Source organism: Antedon mediterranea, chromosome 8 (genome assembly GCF_964355755.1).
Source record: "Antedon mediterranea chromosome 8, ecAntMedi1.1, whole genome shotgun sequence".
In the NCBI taxonomy this organism is placed as follows: domain Eukaryota; kingdom Metazoa; phylum Echinodermata; class Crinoidea; order Comatulida; family Antedonidae; genus Antedon; species Antedon mediterranea.
The window spans coordinates 6,353,921-6,376,208 of NC_092677.1; the positions used below are offsets into that span (position 1 = coordinate 6,353,921).

The 22,288-nt window shown below is 33.5% G+C and overlaps 1 protein-coding gene, 2 long non-coding RNA genes and 1 other non-coding gene across 4 annotated transcripts; 2 read left to right on the plus strand and 2 right to left on the minus strand.

The window, feature by feature from the left end:
* The first annotated feature begins 1,814 nt into the window (after positions 1–1,814).
* Positions 1,815–6,357, plus strand: LOC140056210 (trehalase-like). The gene is made up of 12 exons (XM_072101505.1): positions 1,815–2,011; positions 2,236–2,336; positions 2,479–2,599; positions 2,707–2,794; positions 2,916–3,016; positions 3,406–3,498; positions 3,820–4,059; positions 4,351–4,400; positions 4,488–4,673; positions 5,313–5,542; positions 5,641–5,865; positions 6,092–6,357. The coding sequence occupies exons 1-12, from the start codon at positions 1,962–1,964 to the stop codon at positions 6,317–6,319; spliced, it is 1,713 nt and encodes a 570-aa protein (XP_071957606.1). The 5' UTR covers positions 1,815–1,961; the 3' UTR covers positions 6,320–6,357.
* On the minus strand, positions 4,525–5,329 carry LOC140056214 (uncharacterized). Its single transcript, XR_011846739.1, has 4 exons — positions 5,302–5,329; positions 4,911–5,064; positions 4,744–4,828; positions 4,525–4,627 (listed from the first exon to the last, which is right to left on the minus strand). It is a non-coding gene; the product is annotated as an uncharacterized lncRNA (long non-coding RNA).
* Positions 5,488–15,014, minus strand: LOC140056215 (uncharacterized). Its single transcript, XR_011846740.1, has 3 exons — positions 14,612–15,014; positions 6,830–6,965; positions 5,488–5,507 (listed from the first exon to the last, which is right to left on the minus strand). It is a non-coding gene; the product is annotated as an uncharacterized lncRNA (long non-coding RNA).
* Positions 13,376–13,482, plus strand: LOC140057863 (U6 spliceosomal RNA). The gene has a single exon (XR_011846982.1). It is a non-coding gene; the product is annotated as a U6 spliceosomal RNA (small nuclear RNA).
* Positions 15,015–22,288: the final 7,274 nt, after the last annotated feature.

Below are 22,288 nucleotides of genomic sequence, written 5' to 3' on the forward strand. Positions count from 1 at the left end.
GCAAGATGACACCTTGTTTATACTTTCTCTCATTTCTATGATATCAGTCTGGTTTGTCTTGTTGAAAGTCAGGCCTCACGAGGTAAGCAGCTATATATGGCTCATTTATGACCTGCATATCGTCTAGCTTGCCCATACATACTTGAAAAGCAGTGGATACACAGCGCGGAACACACCAAAGGAATACGCATGCTTGTTTTTCTGCCATTTCACTATCTAAAAAAAAAAAGCGTTTAGGCATTAATTGATTTATATCAATTATTTGATTTTGAAGAAAATAAACATTTTCCTTTTTTCCCAATTAATGCGCCCTCTATTGCGCATATTTAAATGTGTAATATAGAGGGCGTCATAAATGTTCATTCTATAAGCTCATAATACGTAGAATATTAATAATATTAATTATGATTTCTTTCAGTCTTTTGTACGCACAAATATAAAGTAATAATATAGTACCAAATAATAGTAAAAACTAATCAAGTTCATTTGGAATATAAATAGTACAAAAATAAATATACAATAAACATTTTTTTAAACATACTTTCTCTCAAATATATAATTATCTTTTAGTTAAACAAACAAATAATACTTTTTCATTACTTTTTAAAATGTGCTGTTTGCTAAAAACCTTAAGTCATCTAGGATTTCATTACACAGCTTTGAACCAGAATACCTGATAAAATGTTGTCCTATATTTTTGTTCTATAATTTGGTATATACACATTTTCTCTTACAAGTCTGTGACCTTGTTGAATAATGAAAATTAATATACCGTACGAGAAATATTTAGGAGTTGTCTCCAGAAATTTACTATGTAAACTATCATGAACAAAGTAGTGCGAAATACTGATACTGCTGATAAATATTTAAAATTTAAAGTTCTTTAAATAATAATGGTTGGTGCTAATATGTCAGAATAAGTCAATGTACGTATAATACGTTTTTGTGTTAGATATACTGGTTTTAAATGAGTTAGGCCATTGTTTATGTTTATCTTCGTCGGCTTAGAGTCGTTTTTTATTATGATTTTAGGACTAATATTAATAATGTTCAATGTGTAGAGACATTGAGTCCAATGTTCGGCTTGAACAATACCGGAAGTTAATGAATAAGAAACGTTTAGGTGGTAACAATGCACAATCACTTTTATAACCGTTTAACCCAAGCCAAAAGTGTTTCTTTAACCGCAAAACATAAACGGGTTCAGGGCTTTACTATAGAGCTGCTGTACTGTACTCCGTACATAAATGATAAAGTGATAGTCATGTTGAATTATGAATATTTAAGTTTAGTTTGTAAATTACCTTTACCTACCTGTGTATTAGCACCAACCAAAACCGTGTCGTCTGACCCAGGGCGTTGTTATCTATAACATTACCCCTGCAATTGTTGAAACCATCAACTGAGCAAAGTTCAAGTTAATGGTTCTATCATTTTAATACTTCAATATGTGTGTTCTTTATCGCAGCTATAGACCTACTATGTTTTTTGTCTTTGCAGGTTTTGTAGGAATACTTCTTGTAAGCGTACCAATCGTGTCGACACAAGATATAGCAGATATTCCACCATGTGACAGGTACGTGTTAAATCAAGAGACGTGATCGTGTCCAATTTTCTTCCGACACGTCCTGACGTACGCCTATATTTTATCCTAGTTTTAGCTTTAAAACTTGTAGAAATAATAATTCTCAATGCCCCAAACTACTAACGAATATGACGTATGCACTTAGTATTAAAAAGGCTACTTACCAACACAACTCCAAACTAGTATGTCTATGTGTGTATGCTGATGTTGCGTTGCTCTGAATGTCTCTACGTATTATGAGCTTATAGAATGAACATTTATGACGTCACTAGATGTAATTTGACGATAAATAAAAAATAAGTTACTGACATTCTGAACCACAATATTCCACGGTTGATCTGAGTGACTTTGTGTATGATGTATTACCGTAGCCTACATGTTGAATACTCAACATATCAGATTGTTGCACGTAGCTGGTAGCCTACGGTAGGCCTATTTGATACATTGTTTTCCATAGTTGTTATAATTAGTATATCAACAATGTGAACGCAAAATTATTAGTACTAAATAAACAGTAGATAAGTATTGTAAACAAAATAATATAAACACACAAAGTATGGATTAGATATACTGTAGGCCTATTGATCAAATTGTTTTGATTGAGTAGTAAAGTAGTGTGTCAATCCAATTCTTGCAATTGAACTTTTCAGTTTAGTTTACTGTTCTGGACCGTTGCTAAAAGCCGCTCAGAATGCACACATCCATGACGATTCCAAGACATTTGTTGACTTACAAATGTTAAAACCTGAAGGTAACAACACTTTTTTTCATGATTTTCTTTGTGATATTTTTTTTATTCAAAGGGTCTTACGACCACAGAAAATAAACTTTTCTCTGTAAGATCCATTTAGGCAACACAACTAATATATTTGTGTACAACATTTGCTTTTAAGATGAGGTTCTTCAAGCTTTTAATGACATGTATGATGATAATATGACATTGTTTGTAAATAAATATTTCAAAGGACCAGGAACTGAATTTGAAAAATGGACTCCAAGTGACTGGCATGAAAAGTGAGTATTTTAAACAATACTGTATAGAACAGTGGGATCAACTGTATTTTTTTTAAACATACGGATATGATAAAACATTAGCGCTAACTGTAAATATTTTTTTAAAGTCCAGACTTTCTGAAAAAGATTAAAGATCCGCAGCTGGTAGAATGGGCAAAAGAATTACATGGATTATGGAAGGAGTTGGGACGAAAGGTCAGGTTATTATTATTGTAAAATAATGTTCTGCATCGGTTAAATAAACTAATATTAATACTATATAGAACATGTGTGTTATTTACTTTGATTCTGTTTCGGAATTGTTTGGTACCATCAGATAAAGAAAGAAGTGGAAAAGACACCTGGTCAATTTTCGCTAGTTTACGTTGAAAATCCGTTCATAATACCAGGAGGAAGATTTCGGGAGTTTTACTATTGGTGAGTTTATCATCACCATCATTCTTTACATTCTTTCCTTTTGTCGATGTCCACCGTAAATCTCTATCTCTCTTTATGTTGTAATTGTATGTTGGTAGTGCCAAAAGTCTGAACTTGCAAACTTGCCAAACTTGTGTTAGCAAACTCTGGGATCACATGACTGCAAAGCACCCGAAGACTATTTTGATTCGTTCACGACGGGATTCACGAACCTCAATTTGCTAATCAATTTATTAGACTGAGCTTAGACATTTGGTAGTTCCTTGTTATTATACAGCTACCTCCTCGAAGTTGTTTTGGTGCTGTACTCAAAATACTCTAATTATACAGTAATCATTTCATTGGCAATTGTACCTTACAAGAAACAATCTTTACATTATTCAATTTAGGGACTCGTATTGGGTTGTGAAAGGATTGCTTTTATCCGAAATGTACTCAACCGTTCGCGGAATGATATTAAACTTTGTTTCCATGGTAAAAAGGTCAGTACAATTTCCGTAATAACTGGAAAGGATAAGAAATTGTAAAATCATTTGCTGATTGATCAATTTGTATTCCGTTTCTGTAGTAGGTAAAATTTAGATCATCACATGTTTATCTTGATTCTAATATATGCTGTCGAAGGTTCGGCACATCTGAACATATTCACCTAAACACTTCGGTGTCAATCCAAAACAATAATCCGGAAAAGCAGTAGCCGGTATCAACTACTTAACAAATTGTAAAACGTTCGGCGTTTTCTCGAAATAGAGAATATTACATTGACACCCATCTACTGTCTGTATCGTTGCCATTAATTTTAGGTATGGGTTCGTTCCTAATGGAGGGCGCGTCTACTTTGAAAAGCGCAGCCAACCGCCGTTTCTTATACCAATAGTTTATGAATATTTAAAAGCTTCAAAGGATATCCAGTTTGTGTCTGACATCATGGAGCATTTAGTGGAAGAATATAACTTCTGGATGACGAACCGCAATGTGACAATCACTGTTGATGGTGCTAACTACACATTAAATAACTACAACGTAAAAATGGGTATGCCAAGGTAAGCGACTAATGTTTTTGTGTATACATTGGAAGAAAACTGAATTGAATCTTTGGACACTTTTAGAATAACCAGGAAATCTAGCAACAGGATGCTGAGATCAAAGGTTTTTTCTGTGGCTGCGACACGATCAGTTTCGTGGGAGTTTCCAGCACCATTTAAAAACTATTTAGTGCAGTGGATTCGGAAATGTATCTTTACAATTCATTTAATCTCCATCACTGCTTGTTGCAGTGGTATTGTTATTGTCGGTGCTCTTACACAATAATACCTTACGTTTTAATTTTTTAGACCTGAATCGTATCGTGAAGATGTCGAAACTGCGAATGGACTTAATAAAGGTGAGTTAACACCACTTTATAAAGAACCCTATACTAAAACTCAGTTTCTTATAAGTTAAAAGCATGTTTGAATATTTTTGTTTTCAGGCGGAGCCGCTGAATTGTTTTCTAACATAGCGTCAGCTTGTGAATCAGGTTGGGATTTTTCGAGTCGTTGGTTTAACGCTTCCAATAAACTTCGGTCAGCACGCACAAAGAATATTATTCCTGTGGACCTCAACAGCGTCCTGTGTAAAAACGAAAAGATTCTGTCAGATTTATTTTGGGAAGTCGGTAAGTGAACCGATTAAAATAATATTTATTCTTTGTTTTTTTAATTATAAGATTCGATGGTAAAAAATACGTTTATTTTTTAACATTCAGCCACCACTTCTATCTCCACGCTGAGCTCCAGCACCATCGATATAGGCTCGGCAAGTTATTTACGGCTGTAACAAAAATAAGATGGTATTTAAATGAAGTGCAATGCATAAAAACGTATACAGTATACAGCCCTCATTTTGAACACACCTATTCTGGGAAACGGCTATTCGAGGATATTTTCCATAAAACTAGGAGAAATATAATGTTTTAACACTACGGCAAAGGTGGTGTATGGAAGTAGGCATTTTGGTCCTATCATTCATTTATTTCCTTGATTTCGGATAGTACATCCATATACAAACTAAAAAAAGAGAAAAAATAAATGTTATAGATTGTATTTGCCCAAACTGACATAAAAACGTACTTTATACCTTCTTAAATACTATGTCTAGTCAGCTTGGTGACTACTTTCGCGTGGTAAAAATGTTTAAAACATAATACATTAGGCCTATTCTATAAAATATGAAAAATATGTTATTGAAAATGTTCTACCTTACAGTGGTGATTACTCTATTCTTTTTTTTTGCTATATTGTTACCGTTATCAAAGGTGATGTGTCGAAGGCCTCAATGTACAGAAATGCGTACACACAGAGAAGAATTGCCATACAAGCCGTGCTCTGGAATAATGATGAAGGTTCCTGGTTTGACTATGACATAGAGACTAGCTCCTTGAACAATCAGTTCTTTGCGTCGAACATTGCTCCATGGTGGGCTAACTGTTATGGTAATGGTTACGGGAATGCTGAAAAAGAGGAAAAAGTTCTCAATTATTTACAGGTATTTTGATGTGAATTTTAAAGTACAACTGAATATCTTTATTAGTCTAGGTTCTAGACGGTTTTGACTTAATAATTAACTCACTTCATCTTTAATAGAAAACTGGAGTGTTATCATACCCAGGGGGAGTTCCAACATCACTTGTTAACACAACCCAACAGTGGGATTTTCCGAACGCCTGGCCTCCACTCCAAGATATGGTGATTGAAGCTTTAGGATCATCGTTACTAACAGAGGCTCGAGACACTGCAGAACGTCTGGCTCAGAATTGGACACTAACTAATTGGAGAGCTTTTCGACAAAGTAATGCCATGTACGAGAAGGTACAGTATTAACACATTTATGAGATTATTAAACTAAAACGTTAGTGCACAGATTTTATTCATTTTAATTTTATGAATGTTACCAGTCATTATTTTCAAAATTGTTATCATCATCAGTCTCAATAATAAATATGTCTGTCGCCATCTTGTGTTAATAAAGAATAGAATACTTCCTTTCTAGTTTAAGATAAACTATTTACAATTCATTTTTAATTTAAATTTAAAGTACGACGTCCGCAATCAGGGTGATCCAGGACATGGAGGAGAGTACGAAGTTCAAACAGGATTTGGATGGACAAATGGAGTGGTTTTGACTCTATTAGATAGATATGGAAACATACTTGAAGCAGACGCCAAACAACCTGTGTCGTCTGCCCACACAAATAAAGTAGTCATAGAAACTGTGTACGCTTTGTTGATGGCCATTGCTATCATTTTTATTGGAATAATTTAGTTTTTTTTATTAATAAATTAATTCTTAATGTTCTATAAATGACATGAATATTACCAATTATTTAAAACATAACAAATACTCACCGTAAACTTATATTTTTTTGGTTACATTTATTAGTGTGAGAATAATTATGATTATAAATGATGACTTAGAATCAACTATTTAGACAAGCTTTTTAGAAATGTTTTATAGGCATATACATAATATACACTTTCGATTGTTTCTATATTCCAGTATTTCGTGTTCATCAACATATTAGTAGTTATAATAGTAGTGACTGTATTTCTATATACCGAGTCTAAAAAAAAATACTGAAGAAAAAATTACAGGATCTCAAGAATTAGGCGTAAATAAATACATACAAATAAAAAGAAAACTAAAGAAACCTTGCTACATTCAATATCCGTATAGAAACAAGTACAGTATTGCCTTTAACCACATTACAGACCAGTAATTTATTGTTAGGCCTAATCATACTACATTACTAGTATCTATGTTTGTGGTACGTACTGTATTTAATTGAATCAGAATGTGCGTTACCAGCTCATCACTGCACATTTCAGACATTCAGGCGTGGAACCTAAAAGGTTGTTGATGGCAGACTTCCATCCATTTCACAGTATCTAAAGGTTAGGTCCTGTTTTACCTAGTTATTAAACACGAAAATTTCTTTACGGTAAAGATACACATTTCAGTAAATTTCTATAATGATACTTTGCAACACATGGAGGAAAACATTAGAGAAATGCGGATTTTATAAAACCCGTTGTTTCGTCATTCCAACATTATAACACCGCAAGGGAATGTAGATAATGTCTTGGTAGCGGAGCGTGAATAACAAAATATTGACAAGAACATTAGTCGAACAACAACCTTTTTTGAAACACAGAAAAACTTCTGCATCGGATACTTGTCCTATTATGTACATAAACAACATTTAGGGTGAATAAATTAACATATATGCTGTATGCCTACCAAAAATCTTTTAATTATATTAAATATAGTTAAATTAAAAATGTATGGCTATACGTGAAAGATTGAATATTCAATCAAATGGAAACCGTAACGAGGTGTATGAGCAGTTAATATGAACAAGGTAATGGCCATGACAGATATGCTCAAACAATATTTGCGTGACCATTAAATCAAATGAAAACGTTGAAATGTTCTCTTGTAAAAACAAAGAGCTTCGAATAATATATAATATGATAGAATCAACAAGTTGAACAATTAGTACCATCAAAATGATAAATCACCATTTGTATTTTGATGTTTGTAATGTGTTGTTACTAAATATTGTTTATGAGTTGGGATGGTGAGAAATGTCATGAGTTGAACAATTGACTGCTCCATTTTTAACGAGGCGGAGCCGAGTAGAGTTGTTTTATAACACATCTACCTTTATTCAATGCATTCAATCATCAACGAATCCTGCGCCCTTTCGGTTTGGCGTTTGGGGGCTGTTTAGGCACATAGAAGATTTAACAACTCTCCTTCATGTGATCCTGTCCTCCGCCATCCTTAGTATCTTATTGTGAGTCAGCTTGGTCCATTATTTGATATTGTTTTTCCAGTGTTTCTTGGGTCTTCTTCTTTTCCTCCCACCTGGCACAGTGCCTCGCACGCACGATTTAGAGCGGAGATCATCATGTCGATCATGTTCCAATGACTGGTCTTACTCTGCTTCGCACTTCGTTTGTTATTCGGTCTTTGTGATGTGATACCTAGAATCATCTGTAACATCTCATCTCAAAGCTTTGTATTTGTATCTCTAGTTTGGCTGTAACAATCAATGACTAAGTCCACTGAGAATATGTATATAGTACATTACTTTTAGTATTTGTCGCAGCCAGACATCCGATCAAAGGACTTTTTCGAGTTCCTATCTTGGCAAGGGGAGCTCGGTGTTCTGTTGTTAGATTATATTGGTCCTGCCTGTACTACTGTGGTGGTTACATACTGCTACAAAGCCTATGGTTCTCACTTGAACGACGCAGGTATCATTCATTAGAACTGTCGATTTTGAATGGCCAACTCACTTGCATTGAGCATACGTCGTTTCATGCACTACACTATCAAACTTTATGTGACAAAAACATGTGATGTGATTTTTTTGTCATATAAAGTTTACACTTTAGGATTGAAAATGTCACCGTGGTATTTTTTTTTTCTTTTTATTTACCGGTAACGATGATTTTTTAAAACATTTATTTTTTTTAATAATTATCTACATGAGAATAATACATTATATAATCATAAATCACTTTTTTTTTCCAATGAAATTTGTATTTGTAACAAATATCACTAATTATCACAAGTCTTTGGTATTGTATCTTGGCTAGTTCTGTGTAACTAGAACGCTTTATTGATGAATACATTTATATGATAAGCTATCTCTTATGTTATTGGATACTCCTCATTGAAAGTGTGGTTGGGGTTTTTTTGATCTAGGCCTACATAACTTGTATTTGATCTTATCACTTTGTGATTATGAATCTCTTCATTAAATACTGTGCTGTCGTGCTACAAAGGTTCCTTCAGGCGATATATACACTTACGCTCGCTCGCAGAGATAACGCGTTACATTTTTAAATATCTAATGTTAATAAATTGTTAAGAATTGTAAGATATATAATTTACTAATACCATTTAAATTTATAAAAGTGGTTACTTAATTCTGATAAAATAAATACAATACAAATTTAAAACATTGGAAAAAAATATTGATGTTGTTCAAAGGGTTCTATTTTATAATAATTGAAAGAAATGTTAAATATGACTTAAATCTCATAAACCTTCCTTGAAATATATTTAGATCTTATTATTTAATTTATTTCTATTTTATATTGTAGTAATAATTAATACGGTTTTATGTATTTTTTCAACGTCACAGCAGTTATACTCATTAAATCATCATGGATTGAACAAAGTATAATTTTACATATTCAGTTTCATTTTTTCATGAAAATTGTTGTTTTTTTTTTTTACTTATTTGACGTAAATGAAAAGATTAGTTTAAGGTATAGTTGTTGTTTAATCATATAGAATAAAGATTGCTATACGCAGATCGCTAGTTTCTACCGTGTCGAAATCTGTTAATTTAGATGTTCGTCCTCAAAATTGGCATTTTTACATCTATCTTTTATATTTTAAAATCTCGGTAGTGAGTCGCATTTTGGTGTCACTTTCCATGAGTAATGCGTTTAATTCCGTATGACGGATCTATCAAAGGGCAATATGCGTCAAGAGATTTTTTTCGAAATACAACATGAGAATTGAGTAATTTACGTATAAACGATTGGCATTGGTAAATTATAACACGCGCCACGATAACGTAATTATATCACTTTTTAACAGTTTAATAGCATACTTAAATAATAACGTTGGCAATGAATGATATAATCAAATTTGCTTCCTTTTCAGACAAATTTGAAAGAATCTACCTTGTCATTGCATTAGACCTACATTTGGTAATGTTTTCGAGTTCGAGGCGATTTTACGGTCTTTATCAACGACTTTGGAGCCTATTTAGGACATACCAGTCTCGCGTGATCTTTATTATCTTTGCAATAAGGTGATTAGAAAAACTATAGTATATTACATGTGAAATGATACATTAGAGAAAGTGTTTGATTATTTATTGATTTATTATAGCTTCAACATTTATAACCATCTATGCGATTGACCAGATTCGACTATTTCAAAACATTGGCAATAATCAATAGGCTAAATATGAGTTGAATGAATGAATGAATGAATATGAATGAATGAATATGAATGAGAATATAATATTATTAGTTGAAAAAAAAGCTAAACATTATAGGCCTCTAATATATAATTTTTTCCCCCAAACGGCATGCATAATCAACACATCAATGACAAAAAGAGTAAACTCAAGTGTATGCAAATTTATTAGATTTTGTGCCAGCAAGTGCGACTTCTTTAGGCCAGTGTAGGTATTGAAAATACAACAGTCTCCGTCTATAACTGCCAAAGTACTGCCTTTTTACACGGGTTGGTTTGCGGCCTGACCTTCGACATTTGATTTAAGATGAACAATGCGGCATGCAGATGAATTGAATACAAGTAGGCGTTTTTAAATGTTCTATCGTATTAATAGTATAAATATATAATACTCATTTTCAGTTTCAGATTAATATCCAGTGCCTCCGAAATACTGTATAGGCCTACTGTACTATTTCAGGCATCTGCCCATAGTTTTAGCAAACAACTCAGTGAGTACACTCATGATACTATAAAATGAGCATACCATTGTTATTGCATTGCCCTTTTAGTTGGTCTATTGCTGGCCACCATATCACTGACCTTGAAAATACAGTAATGTTATCAGACATGCTCTAATACCGTAGCTTTAATGAATAACAATAAGAGAATAATGATGAAATCAGTCAGGATTATTTCTAGGAATGGCAAACAGTCAATAAGATAGAATGACGTCATTGCGAATATAAAACTTGTATAATTTAATTAAGATATCGATCATTTACGACTTACTATCAATTCAAAGCTACACTCATTGGATACCGATGCTGTATAACGCTATTTATAATTTTAAAATGAGCAACAGCAGAGCATGTTATGCAATTATGTTAGTTAATACAACCACAGTGTGTTTCGAGGTGAATGGAAAAGATTGTAAATGGCAAATCAATTCTCAAAGCACAGCGAAACATGTACCTACTGTGTTGGGCCATTGGCTCATTGTTTCCCCTTGGACTATTTGCCAAATGTGTAGACGCCACCAGTGTCTAACCTTACCAATTGTTTTTAATTTTTAACTTAAATTTGTCGTACATTGTCTGTATAGGTTTGAAAAAACATCAGTTTGTATTAGATTTGTTGTATTTTTGTGTTTACAATTGAAACTTTATTAATGTTAAATTTGGACGAAATTGCATTTGTTGTTAATGTTTAATGACCCTTTGACCTACAATGACTTCAATATATGTTACGTTTTATTTGTTCAAAATAAATATAACAATTATTATTATTATTGATATTACAGGTTTAGGAAAACATTAAAATAAGATCTCTTAATGCCATTGACCTTTTGACCTCTAAAGACGTCAATAGATGTTGGATTAATTTTAAAAAAGTATATTACAATAAAGAAATCCATACACTACATAATGATAACATGAAAATCTGTTCACTAAATCTTAAGTTATTTGCAAAAATGTTAGTCCTACCCCATTATTGTCAACGATTACTAATGACGAACAAGTTTTTTTATAATGCACAGCATATTCAATTTTGAAAAAAAATGTTAACTTCAATTTTCTTATTTATTGTGTCTATAGGTTAAGAAAACATTAGGTGGCATAAGATATCTTGTATTTGTGTGTTTAAAATTGAAATTTATAAGGTAATTTAGAAGAAATTGCATTTTTGATTAAAGGTCAGTGACCTTTTGACCTCTAGAGATGTCAATAAATGTTGGGATTCATTTAAAAAAAAAGTATATTACAATTAGGCAATCTATACACTACAAAATAGCAAGGTAATGCAAATCTGTTAACTAAATTGTAAGTTATTCGCAAAAATATTACCCCCTACCCCATAATTGTAAAAACGATTACAAATTACTGAATTTCTGCATAATACATAGCATACACATTTTTTGTTAATCTTTAACTTCAATTTTCTTGTTTATTGGTCTATATGTTCATGAAAAAATCAGTTTGCATAAGATCTATTGTATTTTTTTTAAACTGAAAGTTATAAGTTAATAATATAAAAAAAAATCATTTTTTCAGTTCAATGATCTTCTGACCTTTAATGACGTCAATATTTGTTGGATTTACTTATAAAAATATATTACACTTAATCAATCTATACACTACATATTGATACCAAGAAAATCCAAATCTGTTCACTAAATCCCATGTTATTAGCAAAAATGTTACCCCCTACCCTAAAATTGCATAATTTCCGTAGGCAGTGTTATATAAACTTTAAAAATGGCTATAAAGCTGTACAATTGGCATTGCTATAATGGATTTTTTTTTACTACTAACTTGTATTTGTTAAAACCACTCTCTGGGGACTGACCATATATCAAGTTACTGCTAACTTGTTTAGGTTAGAACCACTCTCTGGGGACTGACCATGTATCAAGTTACTGCTAACTTGTTTAGGTTAGAACCACTCTCTGGGGACTAACCATGTATCAAGTTACTGCTAACTTGTTTAGGTTAGAACCACTCTCTGGGGACTGACCATATATCAAGTTACTGCTAACTTGTTTAGGTTAGAACCACTCTCTGAAGACTGACCATGTATCAAGTTACTGCTTACTTCTCTGATTGACAGGTCATTAGCCAGGAGAGACGCTGACATTGCTAGACCCACTGTCTAGGGATTGTCCTTTTATCAAGTTACTGCTAACTTGTAGTGATTAGAACCACTCTCTGGGGACTCATCATGTATCAGGTTACTGCTAACTTGATTGATTGACAGGTCATTAGCCAGGAGACACGCTGACATTGCTAGACCCACTCTCTAGGGATTGTCCATGTATCAAGTTAATGCTAACTTGTATTGGTTAGAACCACTCTCTTGGGACTGACCATGTATCAAGTTACCTTATCTATAAATAGCAATAAGCTTTCTATTTGATATTAATAGTACTTTAGCGAGCAGTTGGTGCATGGGCAGTTTTTTAAAATCGGGCCACTGATATCTACGGCATTGTAATTTGTTATCAATAATTTGCCTTCTGATTTATTATACTTTATAACTGATAAAGCCCGCCCTCTTTATGGCGCGTAACCATAACATTTATATAATGAATATTCATCATTCTCGCGGGTGGAAAATATTAATACTCCTCTAGTTACTCATTACTTATTATGTGTCTTCGACCTTTATTTTATCAATAAAACGAATTCTCTACTATATCGTCTTCATTTCGAAATATTTTCTAGACAATTTGAAAAGATTTCTTGCTAAAGATTTAGTTAGCAAAGTGACATTTACATATTTTTATGTAAAATGTATAGGCAATCATATATAGATCAATATTTTTATATAAATGTACTCGCTTCGGCAGTACATATATTAAAATTGGAACGATACAGAGAAGATTAGCATGGCCCCTGCGCAAGGATGACACGCAAAATCGTGAAGCGTTCCATATTTTGTACAAATTTATTATTTTTTCCTTTTTTTTTGTTGAAAAAATAGAACAATATGTAAGTTAAACAGGTTTATATAACACAAAAATACAAACTCTATAGTTTAAAACGGTTAGTATTACCGTTTAAAGGTAACAGCTTTGATTTAATGATCAATGTTTTAAAATTAGTAAATACTGTACATTTAAAGGGAAAGGAGGACCATCGAAGTTTCTTCATCAAAGTGTTTGAAAACAATTTTTTTTAAATATAGAATGGAATGTCCTTTAAAGGTTGAAACCAACCACTAATTCTAACTAAGTAGCAGAGATTATACTTAGAAAGGAAAAACCTTTATTAAATATTTCCAAATGCATCTTAACTTAAGACGCAAACTTTAAAAAAAGTTGTTCAATACAAGAGGGCGGGCTATAGATTTAGACATCTGAGAATGCAAAACTGTTTGGAAAGTCGGTCGTTCGTTCCGCCTCAATGATTCCCTATACACACAGTCAGAGAGCCCTTCCTAATTTTATTTATTTGATGGAATCTTTTACAAATGAACATAACAGACAGTAAGCTTAGCACATCTATGTTTTTTAATGATTATGTTCCCAAAAAAAGTTGGAATTTGCTATTTTAAAAAAAACATATAGAGTACTATAGATATACTATCACAATACAGATTAATAACTGGGTCTAGTTATATAACAGGGAAGAGTGAATAACAACTGGTCGCCATTAGATCATGAACGAAGGAGTCGATCAGCTACAGAGCCATGTTTTGAGCCTATCGGCTATAATGAAGTGGGATTATTGGAATATAGTAATACAAACATCATAAGTATTAATAATTCTACACTCTAACGCTTTAAGACCTATATGATGATGATGACAGTAGGCACACCTAGAGAAGAGTGCTCATTCTTCCCTACAGTATAATAGATATAAATAGGGCCTTGGTATGCAAATAACGAACCGCTCAAAAGCGCCTAATTATCTTACTTCTTAGTAATGGTAGGCCTGTCGCTAGATGATTATTGGCCCCAGCTATCTCTATCCCTATCTGTGAACACGCCTAGGCCTAATAATGTCACTGCTAACAAATGATGTTCAAATTCTTAGTAGGCCTGTCGCCAATAATAGGCTTACTTACAATGTTTTCCTTCTCCGAGTCTCTTCCAATTTGAAGTTCAGCTCTTATTATTGTACCTTATGTGTTTACAATATTATCGTACACGAAAAGTTTCACATTTTTTCTCTACATACATCCACTTTGTTTAACTTCATCCGATTGAATTGTGTTTTCGTAAAGTATGGTATAGTCCATCGTGGGTGTCTCCGTTGTATTTAACACATGCCAACATAGCAGTATAAAAGTAATATATTTTTAACACCCCCGCATCAACAATCGGGTGGATCTAAACAAGTAAATGGACGATCAGCTCTATGCTAGCGCGAATTCAGCAGTTACCGCTCTCCCTCATGCTTCCTCAATAGGCGCGCGTAACTACTTAGCATTAGAGGAGGAGGCGTCATCACATGCAATTGAAATTAATAGTTCAAAAGAATTGGCCGTCAAACAAAAGTGTCGCGCGCCCTTATATTTTGTTCCACTGGCTGCCAATGTTGTTTACCCAATTCTTTCTTTTCGCGTTCAAACAATAGAAATGTATTTTCAGACGCTTATGTCTCATCCGTGTAAAATTAAACTAAGTGTAACAGTAACAGCAATTCATCTCCAAAATTAATAAATCATCATAACATTCTTTGTCGACATTTATAAATACCTTACATAATTTGAGAAAATAGTGAGTGTTCGTTTATATTAATCATGTGGATTGTTTTTTAATACCATGTTTATTGAAAGAAATGATTATGTAATTATGCTAACTTTACGTTTTAAAAAAAGAATGACGTTTAACGTCAATAAAGATTAGTGTAATCCTCGAATTACTTCGTCTATGGAAAATGTACATTATGACATAAAAGTGTAATTGCTTCCTGACATAACATCTGTAATAAAGACAACTCGTCGATTACCTCGGTAATAACATATTGCAAATGCTAGAACGTTCTTTATTTTATTTATTTAATTTTATGTCGCAAACATGTTTGTGTCGTAGCACAGGTATCATAATTGGATCACATGTGAAACCAAAACAAAATTATACTAAATATATAACTTTATGGAACTACATACTGTTAAAACATAAAAAAGTGTGACAAATTTGAAAATCCACAAAAATATATAATTATTATTTATCTATAGTACAGTACAGTGCAGTTTTTTTCCTTCCACTGATGCCAGTCGCATCCAAAAGGCAGTCTTTTATTTATTTATTTATTTATTTATTTATTCAAGATCCAACAGTGTAAAGAAAAAAACACCAAAACAGGATCGCCATAAAATATACATTTTTTTGCTTCTCTAGCATCCAAATGTATGCTGGGTCCGACTGTTGAAGGGCTTCCTTGACTGGGTTAGCTTCTTAGCTTGACTAGGATCGCACTGAAGGAGATTGCTTAATTTGATCCATGAGTCACGATAGTATGGTTTTCGGGCTTGTACAAAGAGCAATCGTTTTGTTAATGAGTTATTTGGTTCTCGACAGATATGGGCTATATACTTCAGGTAGTGAACATGTACATAGTCTTTTAGTGGAGTTGCACCGACGATATTTTCAACATCTTTATTTGAGAACAGGAGACTGAAAATTCCATAAACTAACTTGGGGAATTCTACAGATACTTTGCGTCGGTCCTTAAAACTATATGATTCAATTCAATAGATGGTTGCTATTATATGTTAGAGCGCTTCATGGTCATTTAATTTAATTTACCACTTCTTCGAATTTCTTAAATGGGCCTATATTGTTATTAATGGTTAGGAAATAATAGTATCCGATATCTAAATTGCCATTTATAAGCTACATATTCTATTAGCTTATAATGGCGTCAGAACTTCTTTTATGTCCGATCTTTTTAAAACATTGATAAACATCAATCGACATTGTTTATGTTTAAATATCCTGTTTACTGTTATGTTAATTTAACCATGTTTTAAATTTAAACATAAAATAACATTGATACTCTTAAAGGATAATATAAATTGTTGATTTATTTTAAAGGGAGCTTCTATCTCTCAAGATGTGGTGGCTTGCTTATCGCGTACATCATGTGATGAAACATATAGTTTCCACTGCACTTGTACACAACTACGAGGACGACGTAAGCGCACCGTAATTTGATAGCACGTGATTTGTAAAATCCCTTGCTGCGTTGGTCGTATCCTTAGGCAAGATACTTTACTTACGTTTGAGTCTTTCCACCCAGGTGTATAAATGGGAACCCAGTTAGATAAAAACACAACTTTGCGCTGATTACTAGCTGCATTATGGGAGTATGTTTCCATACGTGTTTGATCCAAAAAAATGGCTGAGGTAATACTGTTTAGCCCTTAGAGGTTTCACAACATTATGCGCTAGATAAATCCAGGATATTATTAATTATGGTTATACGTACGTTGCGTCCAAATGGAAATCAAGCTTGAATTTGAATGGTCCGCATAGTCGGCACAATCAAATATGAAAAGAGTGCAATACAGTATTCGCGAATTTTTGGCGGGAAGTTCTATTGCGTAAACATAAATTAACCATTTCTCAAAAGCTTTCATATCTCAATTTAATGCGGTCATTTTATAATAATGTGAAGTAATTTTTAATCGTAAACTTTGAAATGTCGACAATAAGAAATGCTGTGATTATCTGTTTTAAGATTGAGTGTATATTTTACGTTTGTAGATAAGACTAGCGTCTGCGAATTAGTATTTACCATCAATTAACTGTCTCTTTATTAAACCGTGAGTAATTTGGTTGTATAATGCATAGGTTAATTGTTATTATCCCATCAACCACCATCGTCTTGGATAGAATTAATATACGTGTTTTCCTGCATTCGGAGAAACCAAACTGTAATATATTATACCTTTCGTTTGAGTCTTTAAACAAAATATACCTCAATATCTAAATTATTTTCCATGAAATCAATTCACCACATAAGTAAATTGTTAATGATTTCCATTTCTTTCAAAATGCACTGATGTAATTTACATTAAATTATAAGTGGGTCGTTTTAACAATCAAACGAAAAACAATGCTGTTGTGACGTAATAACATTTTATTACACTCACTATATATTGAATTATTATCGTAATTGATTTATTGATTTTTCCGGTTAGATACAGTAATACAATTATAATAACATAATATATTACCACAATATAAGTTTGATGTTTGTCCCAGAAATTTGAACTCACATGTATGTATATGCACAAGACATGCGGTATATGTTGTTATCTAGGAGGCCTAACAATATTCACTGGATTTGTTAATTCTGTTTGCACCACTTTATTAACCATGTCCGTGTGAAGGATCCATCTTAAATGAATACAAAAAAAGTATTTATTATTTTAATATTGTGAGTGATTTTCGTATACAGGCCTAATGTATAGTATAGTTTTTTTTTTAATTGAAATTCCTGTTGAAATTCTTACCATTTTTTATTAAGGCTCAGTTTGTACACTGGAGAGGAATTTTCATTCCTTTCACCGTGTACTTAATATTATGTCCATGCTTTTACCATAAATTTCTGGCCATTTCGGCCGCTGGGTATGAAACGCCTAACGCGTCTTAATGTACAATGTACAAGGCAATCTAGCACTAGGAGACTGAGCTCACCTTGCCGAAATAGGAACTCGTAATAGTCCTTCGATCTTATGCCTGACTGTACCAGCAGTACTGTTTTACTATATTACATATTTTCCGCGGCGCGGTGGTTGTTAAGGCGCGTGGAATTTATCGTTTCACAGCCACAGATAAAACTTTTTCATCTCCGGAACTCACCATTCTGTTGTCAGAGTAGGCCTATATAATATACAGGGAGGATACAAGGGATTATCTTACCATTGTCTTTATTTACCATTATCTCATATAGTTCGTATTTTTTTTATTAGTTGTTTTTTCCACACCATCTTGATCGAATCTTAAGCACGTACGTTCACAATGTTATGCTTAATCTATATCAAAATTAATTAATGTGTTGGTTTAGTATTTGGAAACGTTAATCAATTCTGTTATATGAACACATAAAATAAATTACATGATATCGATATACGTATAGATACTAAACGCATTCCTCCTTCTGGCCTACATACGTATTTTGCAACAATGTGTTATGTGTCTGCTTTTGCACTATTGCAGACTAACAGCCATTATGACGTGTCATGAACGCACTTATAATGAATCAAAAATAAATATTGAAGCAAATTTACACAGCTGTAAAATGTATGATGTATACAAAGGGTTACATTAACATTAATTTCTACCGTGTTACATAAATATGAGTAATGAATATATGCATGATTTTATGAATAATGCCATAATAGAGATGCACTGGCCAAACCACATCACACATAATGCGGATTTATTCGTGTTACCGGCTGCATTCATTGCTGGGGTGAATTTTTAATATAATTTTTTCAACTTATCGCAATATACAACACAGTACAGTAAAAAAGTGTTTATATGGAATATACATCAGCGATTACGCGCCAGCATATGTGTTAAAAATAAGTAGTACACCGCATGCGCCTAATGAAGTACTGTAAACAAACGTATGTCTACCTGGATAACCAGCGCGATCTGTTGTAATAATACTACTACGAGTAAACATGCGCCAAATGTATCTGATGAGAGTTAGAGTAATAATTTAGCCTTTGGAAAATAAAGGCGCTAAAAATTATGAATGGATACACAAAACAGCCTGTTGAATAGAACAGTCAATCTTTAAATGAAAATACTGTCTCATTCAGTAACCACCGGGTGATTTAGTATGGAAGGTCGCAAGAGTCTTTTAAAAACGGAAAGAACATATTCAATCCACTAAACAATATACAGTAATAATAGTATGTGTTTATGTCAAATTCAGTTCATCGCGAGTTGTTTTCATTCAAGAATAATGCTGTGTTTAATAGCAAACTAGAAGGTATTGTGCTTATAGAAGTAGGCTGTTCAAGTAGTAACTAAAAAATCTCATTATAAAATACAATGCACGATAGTTTTCTAAGAGAAATTATTATAGAAATTAATATCAACTGAAGGTCGCTCGTATTTAACCATTAAACGAGCTTGGCATTCAACTATTTATATATCTGACATATCAATCGATTGACTTAGTCCAGACCCAGTAGAATAGACATATATTATGACTGATTGATTGAGTACAAACTTATTGATCGGTGTCAGTATTCAGTATTTTATTGGCACTTATTTTAGCATCAATGGCGCACACCCTTTGCTGATGCGTTCATACATAAACAAACAACATATAAAACATAGTGCTATAAAAGGTCTGTGTCGATAATAAAAGAAATTATAATAGGTTTATGAAGGAGGACAAAAAGACGATGTCAGTGACGATGACGAAGTCATTGGCCATGGTTTTGATAAGAGTAAAATTAGTTATTTTACTCGTTCCTGGTTAGATATTTGGCCCATGACGATGAAACTGTAGACTAGGCAAAACAAGCTAAATGTTATCCCTAAAAAGAAGGCCTTGGTATACATACCATAGTAAAGTATGTCTGTCAGTAGGAAGTTAATTCTTTGTCTACACCATCCAACTTTATGGGACAAGAAAATATGGAGACGATGACTACCATTGAGCACATCACAATCTTTTGGTCAAACCAGGGACGAGTGAAATTAATTGTAATGTCTTTCCTGGTCAAATTAGTTTGATAGTGTAGACAGGGATTTACTCGCCTAATCGGTTAATTTTTTTGTGAAGATTTCGACGGTTTTTCTAAAATGGAAGTATGGAAGATTATTTTATAAATAAAATAACAATAAACTACAGACTTTATATCTTTTATGAATAATTCATGTTTTAAAACTTTCGCTTTCAGCGATGCCAAACCTGAATAAATGTTGGCGTTTTACCTTCATATTATTCACATTAATTTAAAAATGGCCTGATCTGTGTCAGGTTGAACCATTTTCGATTAATAGTCACATATATCCGGAAGGTTATTAAAATAAAAACTTTATATCTGAATGTTGATGCCATGCAATGAATTTAGTTTATTATAATTTAACACTCTTTTCGTAATGCTATAGGGTGTAATCTGTCTAAGGCAACATGGTTAGCCTAGATATGATCAGAAAGTATAATTCTGTGGTTGGTACACATGTTGCAGATTGGTTTCCAGTAATTATTGCAAATGGTCGAACAAGCTTTACCACGTAGCGGCCAATTTTCACGGACGAGCGATAATATGACAATCGGTAACGGTAAGCGGAAAACGAAAAATAGAATCTACTACTGTATTGGCTTATGGCCATTAACATAGAATGCGGAAACAACAAAGATTCTATATGCGGGATAAGCTACGCGGTTTTCCGCTTATCGTTACCGCTCAGTGTAAATTGGTCTTAAATTGGGCACAGTTATCGCTCCGGTAAATTTAGTGTAGGAAACAACTTCCAGGGGTGGTGGGTCGTTTTTTAGGGGGTAGGGGTGGTGGGTCGTTTTTTAGGGGGTAGGGGTGGTGGGTCGTTTTTTAGGGGGTAGGGGTGGTGGGTCGTTTTTTAGGGGGTAGGGGTGGTGGGTCGTTTTTTAGGGGGTAGGGGTGGTGGGTCGTTTTTTAGGGGGTAGGGGTGGTGGGTCGTTTTTTAGGGAGTAGGGGTGGTGGGTCGTTTTTTAGGGGGTAGGGGTGGTGGGTCGTTTTTTAGGGGGTAGGGGTGGTGGGTCGTTTTTTAGGGGGTAGGGGTGGTGGGTCGTTTTTTAGGGGGTAGGGGTGGTGGGTCGTTTTTTAGGGGGTAGGGGTGGTGGGTCGTTTTTTAGGGAGTAGGGGTGGTGGGTCGTTTTTTAGGGGGTAGGGGTGGTGGGTCGTTTTTTAGGGGGTAGGGGTGGTGGGTCGTTTTTTAGGGGGTAGGGGTGGTGGGTCGTTTTTTAGGGGGTAGGGGTGGTGGGTCGTTTTTTAGGGGGTAGGGGTGGTGGGTCATTTTTTAGGGGGTAGGGGTGGTGGGTCGTTTTTTCGAGGAAGTTGTTTATTCGGGGCGTTTATTTTTCGCGGTTTAAAATGGTAACATGTATAATCAAATAAATACCCCTAGATATGAAAAAATACAACACAATTAATATATAAATGTTTTAATTTGATATTTTTTGTAACAAAATGTTTGGTAAATCGTAGATCATGTCTATCGCCTACTACAAATAGAAATGTGTTTTAAGACAATATTGTGTATATAATGCAGGTGGCGGGGCGTTTATTCGAGGAAATAAGGCCCTAGTTTATTCAAAATGATATTCTATAAGGGGCGTTTATTCAAAGCGGAGCGTTTGTTCGAATAAATTTTATTTTCCAGTGGCACCTCTTTCCATTCCAGCTGTATAAAGCAAAATGTTGCCAAAGTTATTGATGAACTTGATTTTTTGTAACGTACGATTATATTGCCAGAAGACATGATCTGTCTTCAAGGTCGTTTGTAATCATTTTTTCTTTCACCGATTGATGTTATATTATAAAGATATATTATTTTTTATTGAAGAAGGTTGATGAATGCGTACAATTTCCATTAGTTATAATTATTATACATTTCTTATGTAACTTTTAACATATTAAGCAGAGACAAGTGGTGACATATTTTATTAGGGTAAATATTGTTAAATATTTTTTGACAAATGATTATCTGTTAAGAGATAAGACAAACTTTATTATCTCCAAAACAGCAACCAGTATTTGAGTGAATCGGCGTTCCATAGGTTA